General features: G+C 38.8%; 1 protein-coding gene across 3 annotated transcripts in view; it reads left to right on the top strand.

Moving 5' to 3' along the window:
• Positions 1 to 15,732, top strand: part of TBK1 (TANK binding kinase 1) — a 45,107-nt gene that overhangs the window by 1,760 nt on the left and 27,615 nt on the right. For all 3 annotated transcript variants that reach the window (XM_080812507.1, XM_080812506.1, XM_080812505.1), the window contains exons 2-5: positions 903 to 1,017; positions 7,731 to 7,871; positions 12,175 to 12,304; positions 15,296 to 15,477. In XM_080812507.1, the coding sequence (XP_080668633.1) occupies positions 931 to 1,017; positions 7,731 to 7,871; positions 12,175 to 12,304; positions 15,296 to 15,477 (540 nt within the window). In that variant the 5' untranslated portion in view covers positions 903 to 930. The remainder of the gene's footprint in view (positions 1 to 902; positions 1,018 to 7,730; positions 7,872 to 12,174; positions 12,305 to 15,295; positions 15,478 to 15,732) is intronic.

Here is a 15,732-nt window from a genome sequence, read left to right as displayed (position 1 = left end):
TATCAGGATCTGATTTGATCTGATATTACAGCAGATTTAATGTGGCATGGTGAGAATATTGTTTATGCTACTAATTTTTATTCCAACATGGAGCTCAAGTATTTTTAATATCCTTGTAGTGATGTAGTTTTCCAGTTACTAAAGGAGAAGGCTAGGTAGGGGTGGGGCTTTTTTTTTAAATCAACTTTATTTTTTAGAGCAGTTTTAGATTTAGCAAAAGTGAGCAGAAGATACAGAGATTTTACTTAATACATAATAGCATCCATTTGCTTATTTTTTAAGACATTGGTAATATACACCTAATATGTGTATATTTATATACTTGGAGATTGGACAGATTATCCTTAATTTCACAAGAGTTAGCAACCTTTCAAGAATAAAAACTTTTGCACCTTTCCATTATGATTGTCAGGCACCATGCAGATGAAATTTTACCTTATGGAAATGTTATGCCATGGCAACAGTTGTTTTCATTAGTGTAGCCCTGCCCTTAAAGAAACAAAGTAATTATTTTCTATACTTCTGTTATATTTTACTTTATGACTTTAAAACACCTTATAATTCATCACTGACTAATCTTTCAAAACATTTGAAGGAGATAAGTGGCCAGTATCACTCTCCTGAGAAAGATAAAATTAGAAGGGAAATAGATATTTTATGCCACCCTGGGATAAGTGAGTTAAAGTGAATATATAAGATGTCATTGGTTAATGTTTTTTTCAGAGCCCACACGGCATTTTAGTCTTTAATATTGTTGGAAGCTTAGATTTTTACATTAGACTGCACTTTTAAGTTTAGCAATAACTAAGTGATGATCTTACTGGAGACTAAAAATAGCTAACATTTGTTCTTAAATGTGTTGTTCCCTTAAAACAGCATGCACTTTTTTTCTTCTCTCTTAGTTTAACAAGAACTCCTGACCAGGCCGAGATGCAGAGCACTTCTAATCATCTGTGGCTTTTATCTGATATTTTAGGCCAAGGAGCTACTGCAAATGTCTTTCGTGGAAGGCATAAGGTTGGTTCAGAGAAAACTGTGAAGGCTTTTTATCACTGTATATGTTCTCTTTTGGGAAGTACAGTTGTACTAAAATATGAGACTTGATGTTTTCGCTTATCCTGTCTAAAGAGAGTTCTTGTTTTTGTGGTTCAAGTATAGCTTGTGTTAGAGTTAGTGATACCTACCTGATAGTGGCAGAGGTTATGTGTTGAGAGTGGAGAAAAAGAGATTGGTTTAAAAAAGGGACTAGGAAGATTGGTGTTGTGCCTTTTGATTCTTTCCCCAACCTAGTCCTCATAGTGAATGACCTCACTAGCAGAGAAGTTCCTTATGGCAGTGAGTGCATTGGGGTGGGCAACAGATGAAGGAAGTATGCAAAGGCAGATGTATAGTTTGAGGGGAATCCACAGATGATTCTGATATGCTGTATTACAGTTTCATGTCCTAGTAAACAGCATCCTACAAGGTAGTTTGGAATAAAAAGAGATTATCAGCAAGGAGCCCACACTTAAAAGGTATGACGTAAACAGAACTTGTTAGTGGAAGTGAGAATACAATAAAAAGCTAATCTTGGAGGCACTTCAAGAACCAAAAAAGATTTTCTGCCCGATTCTATATTGGAAGATGAAATTAAAGATAATTAAAATAACTTAAAATGAAGAAATTTAAGATCATTAAAGTTTCTATTCTGGGAAGAAAGCTGGAAAAATAATAGAGGAAAAAAATCTTTTATAGTGCAAATAATCCACTAATTTTTCAGCACTGTGAACTTTTTGACTAAATGACATTCGGAGACTTTTAAATTCTTGTTTTCAGAAACAAGAGCTTTAGATATTTGAGTAAGGAGGAGTTTCATGTTTTCCTATAGCTGTGTGATTGCCAGTCAGTTCTGTCAGAAACAGTAAGATAAGCATTCAGAGGGGAGGGGCTGTTTCCTCTGAGGAGAGACACTGACTGTAAACAGCCTCTGGTTCGGAGCGACTGAATCGGAAGTGTCATACAGCTTTTAGCCTTTTTCCCTCAGATTCCAGAATTGTCCACAGGTTCTGGGTCCTTTATCAAGTCCATATGGTCAACTTTGGATATTCCTGTCCTAGAAATTGTTTTTGTTTTATGCCCTGTGCCAAGAAGAAAAGAAAATGGGTGGTGACACAAGATTTAGTGTTGAGACCACATCTGACTGTCTGTCTTCCTGTGACCCAGATTAACTTAACATACTTTAATAATCACTTGGTACATGACAGGCACTGTGACGGATCTAGTGAACATAACCGCAAATAACGTGCAGTTCCGTCCCACAAAGAGTTTTGGGTTTAGCTGGTGTTGGAAAGGACGTAAATTGGAAACTGATGGGATCATAGGTAGTCAGTAGTGACAGAAATTAGGTGAGGCATATTCCATGTATTCTGGTTCTCTTTCCTTACTTAGATACTTGGAGTCCTTCATTTAAGTTCCTATATATAGTAGGCATTCTGCAAATGTTTGTGGAATAAAAGAATGAAGAATGAGGACAGATTAGACCACCCTAAGATAACCCAAAGTTCTTCTTCAAAGGGAATGGAAATGTATTTTATCCCGTATAGTCAGAAGGCCTAAAATAAGGATTTGAGAGTCATGGGAATTTACTTAAAAGACTGTGAAGAGTCAGTTTAGTATTCAGTCCCTAGTATTCTTCCCACGGATGTATTTTGAGAAATCATGTTTGTTCTCAGTGACATCAATTTCACAGGTTGAGGACTATACCCGAAAAATCCTGCTTGCCCTTAACTATTTAAGAATTTTTTTTTCCAGGGCGCCTGGGTGGCTCAGTGGGTTAAGCCTCTACCTTTGGCTTAGGTCATGATCTCAGGGTCCTGGGATCGAGCCCCACATTGGGCTCTTGGCTCAGCGGAGAGCCTGCTTCCCCTCTCTCTCTGCCTGCCTACTGTGATCTCTCTCTCTGTCAAATAAATAAATAAAATCTTAAAAAAAAAAAAAAGATTCTTTCTCTCCCTCTGCACTTTTTTTTTTTTAAGATTTTATTTATTTATTTGACAGACAGAGATCACAAGTAGGCAGAGAAGCAGGCAGAGAGGGAGGAGGAAGCATGCTCCCCGCTGAGCAGAGAGCCCGATGTGGGGCTCAATCCCAGGACCCTGGGATCATGACCTGAGCCGAAGGCAGAGGCTTTAACCCACTGAGCCACCCAGGCGCCCCTCCCTCTGCACTTCTAAAAAAAAAAAAGAAGAAGAAGAATTTTTTTTCCTCTCCCCCTTTTTTAAATTAATTATTTTTATTAACTTATAATGTGTTATTTGCCCCAGGGGTACAGGTCTGTGAATCATCAGGCTTACACACTTCACAGCACTCACCATTTTATTTAAGAATTTTTTTTTAAAAAGGTTTTATTTATTTATTTATTTATTTATTTGACAGACAGAGATCACAAGTAGGCAGAGAGGCAGGCAGAGAGAGAGAGGAGGAAGCAGGCTCCCCACTGAGCAGAGAGCCCAATGTGGGACTCAATCCCAGGACCCTGAGATCATGACCTGAGCCAAAGACAGAGGCCTAACCCACTGAGCCACCCAGGCACCCCTATTTAAGAATTTTTAACCATGATATTAGTTAGACCTTTTAGTATTACCGCCTGGACCAAGTTTCCAAATTTACTATTTGTTATTCAAAGTATATTACTTCTGTAATCTGTCTCTTTCTCATTGAGCTGTTTTTAGTTACTAGTGTATGTGATGAATGTGTATGTATATGTTAATCATGATGAAGTTAGGGGCACCTGGGTGGCTCAGTGGGTTAAAGCCTCTGCCTTTGGCCAGGTCATGATCCCGGGGTCCTGGGATTGAGCCCTGCATCGGGCTCTCTGCTCAGCAGGGAGCCTGCTTCCTCCTCTCTCTCTGCCTGCCTCTCTGCCTACTTGTGATCTCTGTCTGTCAAATAAATAAATAAAATCTTAAAAAAAAATCATGGTGAAGTTAAAGGGAAGAGCTATAGGAAGGATGTGTTGATTTTCCTATATGTATACATTTAACCGTTAAACAACATGGTTTGAACTGTGTGGGTCCACTTATATGTGAATTTTGTCTTCAATACATACAGTACAGTACTGTAAATGTATTTTCCTTATGATTTCTTATAACATTTTCTCTTCTGGCTTTATTGTAAGGATACATGTAACATACAAAATATACGTTAATCAATTGTTTATATTCTCGGTAAGGCTGCAGCAATAAGCTATTGGTAGTTAAGTCTTTGGAGAGTCAAAGGTAAATATGGATTTTTGACTGCACAGAGGGTCAGAACCCTTAACCCTCATTGTTCGAGGGTTGGCTATATGTAGATCGCAACTACATGGAGATCCTTTAAATATTCCTCCTCTGTGCTTTGAGTTAGGGACAGTGAATGACAGGTGACTGTGCAGTTGAATAAAGGGGAAACAGTACATTCCCACACATATGCCGGTAATCTCACAGGTATAATTTGGACTACAAAAGTATAGAAAATGCTAGCCTTGATCACAGTGGGCACTTTGCAATCTTGTATTATTTTCCCTAGTTGCTCCTCTGTTAGGATTCTCCTAATTTTAGATTAAGTTGAAAATAAGTATCCTCAAGAGAAATCTTGGTGGTATATTTTGGTAAATAGATTTAGCTAGATAGATTTAGCAGTGTTCTTACTTTGGTTGAACAAATAGGAAAACGGTGTAATTAAACTGTGGTTTGGTTATTATTCTGTTTTCGTATTGTCTGAAAATGGGTGGTAAGCTAAAGTGAGGGAGGTGTGATCATGTCACATAGATTGTGGTCTCCAAATAGTGATGTTGATGAGAGGTTGTGAAGCAGTTAAATGGGTTTTTGGGGTTTTTTTAAAGATTTTATTTATTTATTTATTTGCCAGAGAGAGAGAGAGATAGACTCTGTGTGCAAGCGCACAAGCAGGGCAGAGCGGCAGGCAGAGGTGGAGAGAGAAGCAGGCTCCCTGCTGAGCAAGGAGCCCAATGCGATGTGGGACTCGATCCCAGGACCCTGGAATCATGACCTGAGCCTAAGGCAGCGGCTTAACCAACTGAGCCACCCAGGCGTCCCAGGCAGTTAAATGGTTTTAAGAGAAAAGATCATGAGATTCTGACTGAGAAAAAGATTGTGAGCTTCTGAGGTGATTGTGGCTATGAGCAGTGAATCTGTGTGGAAAGCTATGGAGAGGGCATCAAAGCAGGCATAGCACGGAGATCCTGACAGACAGGCCCCCATGAAATATCTTTAGGCAGGTGGTGCTTAAACCCCAAAGTCAAAGAGGAAATGATCGTTCCACTTGCTCCAGGGAAGTTCAGCCTTGGATTATGGGAAAAGTAAGATTAAACTCAAAGAATCTGGACTGACCACCAAGGAAAGGCTTGCCACTTGGAATGACTGGGAGGAGGTGGGAGGGTCTGGAAGAGAACCTTAAAGCAAAGTTAATATGAAGAATATAAGAAGGTGATGTTTACCTGAAATTAAGCATTTGCACCTCTAAGAGTCCCTCCCAGCTACAGTTGTGCATTATAATTTTCTTTGCAATCTACTTCAGTATTCCATGAGAGGGTGAGAGTGGGGTGCTGCAGGTACATCCATAGAGAAAAGGAAATGTCTTTGATCCTCTAAGAGAAGGCTCTGTACAGAAACAATCTTGGGGCACCTGGGTGGCTCAGTGGTTAAGTATCTGCCTTCGGCTCAGGTCATGATCCCAGGGTCCTGGGATTGAGCCCCGCATTGGGCTCCCTGCTCAGCAAGAAGTCTGTTTCTCTTTCTCTCACTCCTCCTGCATGTGTTCCCTCTCTTGCTGTGCCTCTCTCTGTCAAGTAAATAAATAAAATCTTTAAAAAGAAAGAAACAATCTGCTCTAGTCATCTGGGTGAAGTTGCAGAAAGATCTCCAAGGCAGCAGTGATGCAATCCAGTGAGGATAGGCTACTTGAACCTGACCAACTCCAGCTTCTACTTCCATAAGCACATCTGCACACACACAGTATTACAGCTAGGGAGTGGTGTTTTTGTGTTTTAGGGTTTTTTTTTTTTTAAGATTTTTTTTTATTCTCTGAGAGAGAGGGAAGAGAGAGAAACATGCACGGGGGAAGGGTCAAGGAAAAGGAAGAAGCAGGCTCCTCACGGAGCATGGAACCCAACATGGGTCTTGATCCCAGGACCCTGGGATCATGTGAGTCAAAGGCAGAGGCTTAACCGAATGAGCCACCCAGGCACCCATTTTTCTTTTCCTTGACCCTTTTCTTTTCCTTTTTTTTAAGATTTTGTTAATTTATTTTGAGAGAGAGAATACACATATGTGCAATTGGGGGGAGGGGCAGAGAGAAAGAATCTTTTTTTTTTTTTAAAGATTTTATTTATTTATTTGACAGACAGAGATCACAAGTAGACAGAGAAGCAGGCAGAGAGAGAGAGGTGGAAGCAGGCTCCCTGCTGAGCAGAGAGCCCAATGCGGGGCTCGATCCCAGGACCCTGGGACCACGACCCGAGCCGAAAGCAGAGGCCTTAACCCACTGAGCCACCCAGGTGCCCCCAGAGAGAGAGAATCTTAAAGCAGACTCCCCACTGAGCATGGAGCCTGACTCAGGGCTTAATTCTATGACCCATGACATCGTGACTGGAGCTGAAACCAAGAGTAGGGCACTTAACTAACTGAGGCACCCAGGTGCTCTGGAGTATTTCTTAACGGTTAATTTCATTACTTCGAGGTTTTTGTTTTTTGGTGGGGTTTTTTTTTTTTTTTTTTTAAGATTTTATTTATTTATTTGTCAGAGAGAGAGAGAGGGAGAGAGAGCGAACGAGCACAGGCAGGCAGAGTGGCAGGCAGAGGCAGAGGGAGAAGCAGGCTTCCCGCTGAGCAAGGAGCCCGATGCGGGACTCGATCCCAGGACGCTGGGATCATGACCCGAGCCGAAGGCAGCTGCTTAACCAACTGAGCCACCCAGGCGTCCCTGGTGGGGTTTTTTTTTGAGATTTTATTTGTCAGAGGGAGAGAGAACATGAGCAGGGAGAGCTGCAGGCAGAACAAGTAGAGGGAGAAGCAGGCTCCCCACTGAGCAGGTAACCCGATGCAGGACTGGATCCCAGGACCCTGGAGTGATGACCTGATCCAAAGGTGGACGCTTAACTGAATGAGCCATCCATGCATCCCTGTTTTGAGCTTCTTAATGAAATTTTGTATATGGAGTATAGTTTTCAATCTCTCTTTTCCTGTTTTGTTTAAATTATTAAGTCCTGGAGAAATCCTTCTAAAATACTACTTTCCTATCTAAAATATACTTTCACATTTGATATTACTAGAGCTCTTCTTATATGTGACTGTCTTTGCCTCATATAATGGAAGCTTTTTTTTTTTTTTTAACTTTTATGTATTTGTTTATTTTTAAGTAGGCTGTAGGTCCAGTGTGGGGCTTGAACTCAAGACCCTGAGATCAACAGTTGCATGCTTTACTGACTAAGCCAGCCAGGCACCCCTGGAAGCTTTTTATTTTGAAAGAAAGCCTTTACTTCATTTCAAAGCATACAATTTGAGAGAAATTTGGAGCAGCTGACTAATTGATTTTAGCTTTAAAAAAAAAATCAAGAGCTCTAGTACAGTTACCTATGCTTAAAAAATATTTGGATGTTCTGTAAGATAAATAAATTGCTATAGTTCTAATAGTACCTTTTAATCTTCTTTATAATACTATAGATAAATAAAATCTTTCTCTCTTTTTTTTAGAAAACTGGTGACTTATTTGCTATCAAAGTATTTAATAACATAAGCTTCCTTCGTCCAGTGGATGTTCAAATGAGAGAATTTGAAGTGTTAAAAAAACTCAATCACAAAAATATTGTCAAATTATTTGCTATTGAAGAGGAGGTAAGTAGTCAAGCTTTAGTTAATCTTATCTTATTTATTGTAATTATTGCAATCCGGGAGAAATGACCTAATATAAAAAATTGTTTTATAAACAATGAAGTTTTTTAAGTGATGAAAATTAGAGCTCATATAACCAAATATCCTGTCCTCAAAGATTCTTTTTTTTTTTTTTTTTGTCCTCAAGGATTCTTGAAGAGACATAAAAAGGAAATAAAGTATCATGGAATCAGAAAAAGTAGTCTATTTCTTATACTAGGCTGTGGTTACTAGTATTTTTACTAGAAATAAAAACTAAGTGAAGTTAAATTGACATAATTATAAAAGGAGCAAGTCAAACAATACGAAGAAGGCTTTGTAAAAGAATAAAAATCCTAGGAATCCAGAAATTAATACAGTATATAAGTACATACTGTATATGTTAATACAGTATATAAAAGATACAATTGACTTTAGGAAGAAACTGAAAAGAAGAATGTCATTAGGAAGAAAAAAGAATGTCACAAGAAAAATTATCTAGAAGTAATGGAAATAGAAATTTAGTTTAATCCCCGTAGATGTGGATGAGTAATCAGTCAAATCACACTTTTTAAATAATAATTTGGCACTTTTTATATTCCTTATAATAGTGATTTCATTTTTAGTGAGTACTTCTTAGGAACTAATCAGAAATTTAAATAGAGTTTTATGCACAAAGATGTTCATTGCTGCCCTGTTTATGATAAAGAATGGTTAAATAAGTTAGAATATGTGATGGATAGTTACTCAGTTTGTTACACTCGAGATTAAGAATGTAGCCATCCAGGGGCACCTGGGTGGTGCAGTCGTTCAGTGGTTGCCTTTGGCTCAGGTCATGATCCCAGGGTTATGGGATCGAGCCCTACATTGGGCTCCCTGCTTGGCAGGAAGTTGGCTTCTCCCTTTCCTGCTCCCTCTGCTTGTGTTCCCTCTCTCATTGTGTCTCTCTCTGTCAAATAAATAAATAAAATCTTTAAAAAAAAAAAAAGAATGTAGCCTTCCACCTGCCAGGTTTGTTCAAGATCTCCGATACCAGCTGCAGAAGAGTTTGGCGTACTGTACAAAGAGAACAGTCCCCAGAAGACTGTGCTTTTTCAGACACTAGCTGTAAGTTCACCAGTCCTCTAGGGCTACCATCACATCAGACAAGCTGGCTACAAATTTGGGGCTCCCCATGACTGTCCCCAGATTTTTTTTTTTAAAGATTTTATTTATTTATTTGACAGAGATCACAAGTAGACAGAGAGGCAGGCAGAGAGAGAGAGGAGGAAGCAGGCTCCCCGCTGAGCAGAGAGCCCGATGCAGGGCTCGATCCCAGTACCCTGAGATCATGGCCTGAGCCGAAGGCAGAGGCTTAACCCACTGAGCCACCCAGGCGCCCCCAGATTTTTTTTTTTTTTTAAGATTTTATTTATTTATTTATTTATTTATTTAACAGGGAGAGAGATAACAAGTAGGCAGAGAGACAGGCAGAGAGAGAGGGGGGAAGCAGGCTCCCTGCTGATCAGGGAGCCCAATGTGGGGCTCGATCCCAGGACCCTGGGATCATAACCTGAGCCGAAGGCAGAGGCTTTAACCCACTGAGCCACCCAGGCACCCCCAGATTTGATAATATGCTAGAATGTTGAATGACTCAGGATGCCTGGGTGGCTCAGTCAGTTAAGTGTCCAGCTCTTTTTTTTTTTTCTAAGATTTTATTTATTTATTTGACAGAGAGAATGACAGTGAGAGAGGGAACACAAGCACGGGGAGTGGAAGAGGGAGAAGCCAGCTTCTTGCCGAGCAGGGAGTTGGATTCACGGCTCGATCCCATGACCCTGGGATCATGACCTGAGCCAAAGGTAGATACTTAACAACTGAGCCACCCAGGTGCCCTGAATGTCCAACTCTTGATTTCCGCTCAGGTCATGATCTCAGGGTCCTGGGATTGAGCCCCACATTGGCCCTCGCACTCTGCTTTCGGTTCTCTCCTTTTTCCCCTGCCCTTTCCCCCGGCTCATATGCTCATGCTTTCTAAATAAATAAATAAATAAGGTCTTTAAAAAAAAATAGAATCTTGAATGACTCAGAGAATTCAGGAAAGGAATGTAGTTACAGTTTTATTCTAGCAAAAGAAGGCAAATTAGAACTAGTCAAAGGAAGAAATTCATAGAACAGAATATAGGAGGATTCCAAACATGAATCTTCCTTTTCCTCACAGATACAGTACCCTCCTGGTATTGATGTATAATAGTGTACACAAAATATTGTCAGCCTCAGAAACTCACCTGAGCCTTTGGTGTCTAGAGTTTGTGTTGGGACTCAATCACATACTGCCTGGATGGCTGACTTTTAGTCTTTAGCCCTTTCCAGAAGTTCAGGCTAATACCTTTAGTTGTGTTTTCCTTTGGAAATTGAGATGGACTTGTACATCCTAAAACCTCCATCATAAATCACATCATTAGACTGTTAATGGCCAAAGCCCCCATTCAGAGAAAGACTTCTAGCAGACAGGATACTCCAGATGCCTAGTAATCACCTGTTAGTAGCCAAAGCCAAACAAAAGCCTGACCTCTCTTGGGGTGAAATTTATTTTTCACTACACAATAGTTAAGCAGTAACGAAAAGAGGTATTTACCAAAGTTTTAATTTTCTGGAAACACGTTTATGTATAATGTTATGTCAGAAAAACAGGATTAAAAATAAATACACAATGTGATCTTGAATATACAGTATCATGTTGTGTATCTCTTATGTGATTTGATAGATAAGAAATAGACTGAAAGGAAATGCACCAAAATATTAGCATAATTATCTCTGGGTAATGGAATTATGGGTATTTCCCAGATTTTCAACCATCATCATACTACTTCATTATTTAAAAACAAAAATCTTTTAAAGTTATTTCTCTCTTTATATAACTACTCAATAGTAGAGAAATTTAAAATAGTCTTATGAAAGGGGCACCTGGGTGACTCAGTTGGTTAAGTGGCTGCCTTCAACTCAGGTCATAATCTCGGGGTCCTAGAATCAAGTCCCGGTTCTGGCTCTCTGCTCCGTGAGGAGTCTGCTTCTCCCTCTGCCCCTCCCCTCAGCTTGTGTCCCCGCCCCCCCATCAAATAAATAAAATATTTTTAAAAATAAATAAAATAGTTTATGAAAGTGGTTGGGGGGGTGGGCACCTGAGTAGCTCAGCTGTTTAAATGACTGCCTTTGGCTCAGGTCATGCTCCTGGAGGCCCAGGATCAAGTCCCATATCAGACTCCCAGCTCCCTGCTCAGTAGGAAGTCTGCTTCTCCTTTTGACCTTACCCCCTCTTGTGCTATCTGCTTCTCCCTCTGACTCCCCCTTTCATGCTGTCTCTCTCTCATATAAATAAAATCCTGGGGCGCCTGGTGGCTCAGTCGTTAAGCATCTACCTTGGGCTCAGGTCGGAGCTGAGTTGGGCTCCCTGCTTGGCAGGAAGCCTTCTCCCTCTTCCACTCCCCCTGCTTGTATTCCCTCTCTTGCTGTTTCTCTTTCTCTCTATCAAATAAATAAATAAATAAAATCTAAAAAACAATAAAAGTGTTTTGGGGATATGCAGGAAAAAAATATAAAAGGAAGGAAGGACAAAAAATTGGAAATAACCACAAAAAAAATTGGAGACGAATACTGGATTTTAAGACTCATAATCACATTTTCAAGTTCCTGAAATGGGAACGTATCTTATAATCAGTGTATATATGTAATTTGGTAGTATTTCTTTTTCCCTAAAAAGCTGTTATTAAATTGGTGATGTATCTTATAATCAATGATGCATTGAAAGGTTTGAAACAAATCAGCAGCTCATATGCAAATCAGCAAGCTCAGACTGCTGTGAGGGGAACCACTAGGCTCTTCTGCCATCTGTTTGTTTTTAAGACTAGCACTCCATTCCCTGAAGTGGAAGTACTTGTCATGAGAAGAATTTCAAGTGTTTTAAGAGCTCTGTTCAAACATTAATGTCCTAAATGTACTATTATGTATTAGAAATTAAAGAAATTTTTAAAGAACCATTATAACAGTGTAGCAGTGATTTTTTCCTATTTCAGATTTAGCCAGCTTTCGTCGTGGTTTGATCATCTTTCAAAAACAAATCCAATAGGAATTTAGAAGCTGTTAATCATTATATGAGTATAGTCAATAGGTAGTTAACAAATCCCAGGTAAAGCAATTCATAGTGCGTTCATTATTGTAGTATATTCTACATTTAAGTGAAATCAGATAAGTACTAGCCTATAATAAAAACTTTTATATTGAGTCCCAATCGGTGATTTTTTTTTTCCAGACAACAACAAGACATAAAGTACTTATTATGGAATTTTGTCCATGTGGAAGTTTATACACTGTTTTAGAAGAGCCATCTAATGCCTATGGACTACCAGAGTCTGAATTTTTAATTGTTTTGCGAGATGTGGGTACGTTTGTTTATATGATTTTATAAATATATGTGTATATAAATATACGTGTGATTTTATAGTTATATGTGTATATAATTTAATGACATAAGGGTTTTTTTTTTTTAAGATTTTATTTGAGAGACAGAAAGAGAGCACGAGTGGTGGGAGGAGTGGGGGGAGGAGCAGACTCCGCACTGAGCAGGGAGCCGGATGCCGGGCTCAATCCCAGTACCCTGGGATCATGACCTGAGCCAAAGGCAGATTATTAATCAGCTGAGCCACCCACGTGCCCCAAGAATTTTTTTTTTTTAAGTAGGCTCCAGACTCAGCATGGAGCCCAACAGGGGGCTTGAACTCATGACCCCAAGATCAAGACCCAAGCCGTAATCGAGTCTAACTCTTAACCAACTGAGACACCTAGGTGCCCCTAATGACGTAAGAATTTTAAATATATTATTTTTGTATTCAAAACTGAAGATCTTTATGCAGTACTTTCTTAGATACAACAGCAAGAGTATACATACACAAAGAAAAAATAGGTAAGCTGGACTTCATCAACATTAAAAACATTTGTGTTTCAGAGGACAGTATCAAGTAAGTAAAAAGACAACCCACAGAACGAGAGAAGTTATTTGCAAATCACATATACGATAAGGAATTTTTGATCCTAACAACTTAATCAAAAGACAAATAACGCAATTTAAAAATGGGCAAAAGGAAAAAATAAGTAAATAAAAATAAATAAAAATGATAAACATCTCTCCAAAGAAGGTGAACATATATGGCCAGTGAGAACATAAAAAGAGAATCAAGATTATTAGCCATTAGGGAAATGCAAATCAAAACTACAAAGTGATACCACTTCATACTCACTAGCATGGCCAAATCAAAAAGATAAAATGGGCACCCGGGTGGCTCATTCCATTGAGTGTCCAACTCCTTGGTTTCAGCTCAGATGATGATCTCAGGGTCATGTGATTGAGCCTGGTCTTGGGCTCCTCACTCAGCAGGGAGTCTGCTTAAGGTCCTCTCCCTCTGCCCCTCCCTCTATTCATGAATGTTCTGTCTCTCTTAATTAATTAATTATTTTTTTAAAAAAAGACAACAAAAACAGGTGTTGGCAAGGATGTGAAAAAGTTGGACCCTAATATATAGGTGGTGGGATCGTAAAAAAGTACAGCCACTTGGGAAAATAGTCTAGCAGTTCCTCAAAAGATTAAACAGAATTACCATGTGACTTAGCAATTCCAATGCTAGGTATTTACCTATAAGAATTAAAAACTTGGGGCGCCTGGGTGGCTCAGTGGGTTAAAGCCTCTGCCTTCAGCTTAGGTCATGGTCCCAGGGTCCTGGGATCAAGCCCCACATCGGGCTGTCTGCTCAGCAGGGAGCCTGCTTCCTCCTCCTCTGCCTGCCTCTCTGACTACTTGTAATCACTGTCTGTGAAATAAATAAATAAAATATTTAAAAAAAAAAAAAAAGAATTAAAAACTTGTCCATACAGAAACTTGTATACCAGTATTCCTATTAGCCAAAAATGGAAGTAGCCCAAGTGTCCATCAACTGATGTATAAATAAAATGTCCATTATCCATGCAATGACATATTACTCGTTCATGAAAAAGAAAAATGGGGCACTTGACTCGCTCATTCGGTGGAGCATGTGACTCTTGATCTTGGGGTCATGAGTTGGGCCTAGAGCTTACTTAAAAAAAAAAAGAGAAAGTAGTGATACATGCTATAAAATGGATGCACCTTGAAAAATGATGCTAAGTGAAGGAAACCAGACACAAAGGTCATAATATTTATGATTTTGTTCATACGAAATGTCCAGAATAGGCAAATCCACAGAAACAGAAAGCAGATTAGTCATTTCCAGGGATTTGAGGGGATGGCAGGTATGAGGAGTGACTGCTAACGGGTATGGGGTTTCTTTTTGGCATAATGAAAATGTTCTGAGAATAGTGGTGATGGTTGTACACTTTTACTCTTCTAAAAACTACTCAGTTGTATACTTTAAAGGCTGAATTTTATGATACATGAATTTTATCTCAAAGCTATTTAAAAAAAAAAAAGAATATGGCAACCAAAGGGAATAATATCTTCTTGACGAGAAGTGAATCAGTATTTGAGGAATGGGAAAAGTCCAGTGATAAAGAAGGCATAAGGTTAGTGGGAATTCTTGAACTTGATAGTGAAAGCAGTGTGGAGACCCTTTAGGTGAGGATAAGATGAGAGAAAAACAATATATGCTACAGCCCGTTTAACCAAGTAGAAGTTATAGATAATTGATGACTTCCTAAGTGTACAGGTAGCCCTGAATTTTCGTAATTGAGTGTGATACCCATAAGCTTATTTTTGTATGTTCTATTTGGACATCCATCTATCAGCTGTCAAATGTTTCAAACTAGTGTTCAGTGGCACTGCTTGTCAGTTAGCCAAAACAGATTAATTTCAGCAATGTAGCCCCTTTACCCTTAAAAAAAAAAAAGGAAAATGACCTTTGAAGAATAGCTTTAAGCATGTAAGAAATATATGCTTATGGAAGCCAGTCTGACACTTTGCCTCAATTACTTTTTTACTGTTTTATGTATTGAGTCCAGTTTACTATTTTATGGAATTTTTCTCCAAGCTAAAGAAATATGAAACTGTGGTGAAAGATTGGCAATTTCTCAGGAATCATTATTCTTAAGTTTAGGTACATTACCCACATGTATATAACCAGAAGTAATTCAGGAAGTCTTTATGCTGAAGACCATTTTGTTCCATTTCCAATAGTATTTAATTAAGAGAGATTGGACTCTTCCCTAAACCATATTGATCCTTATCCTTAAACTGTATTACTCAGACATGAGATATAAAATGTAAACACCATGTATTATTTCTTTGGTAAAAATGATTTTAGACCAACTTATGGAAAAACATACTGAGTGAATGTGGCTGAATTTGATGTGCATACACATGTACATAGATGCCTACATTATGATTTCCTTTGTTTTATTTTATCAAGTCGGTGGAATGAATCATCTCCGAGAGAATGGCATAGTGCACCGTGATATCAAGCCAGGGAATATCATGCGTGTTATAGGGGAAGATGGACAGTCTGTGTACAAACTCACAGATTTTGGTGCAGCTAGAGAATTAGAAGATGATGAGCAGTTTGTTTCTCTGTATGGCACAGAAGAATATTTGGTAAGTCCTGTATCACTTATTTAAAGCTGAATATGTTGTAAATATGGGTGACTGGTCAACTATAAAATGTCACTAACTTTTACAACAAAAATTAAGCTTTTATTCTCATGTGTATGGTGTGTAATGAGGGAATTAGATATTGCCATCTAGCGATGCTGTTATTTTTCTTTTAAAGATTCTTTTAAGTTTTATAACACTCAAGTTTTTTAATTTTTCTAATGCTGTGGATCTATATTAAGAGAAAAAGCTGTATAT

Source organism: Martes martes (assembly GCF_963455335.1).
Source record: "Martes martes genome assembly, chromosome: 8".
NCBI classification, from domain to species: domain Eukaryota; kingdom Metazoa; phylum Chordata; class Mammalia; order Carnivora; family Mustelidae; genus Martes; species Martes martes.
The sequence above is the reverse complement of the archived record's forward strand: the minus strand, read 5'-3'. Positions and strand labels throughout refer to the sequence as shown.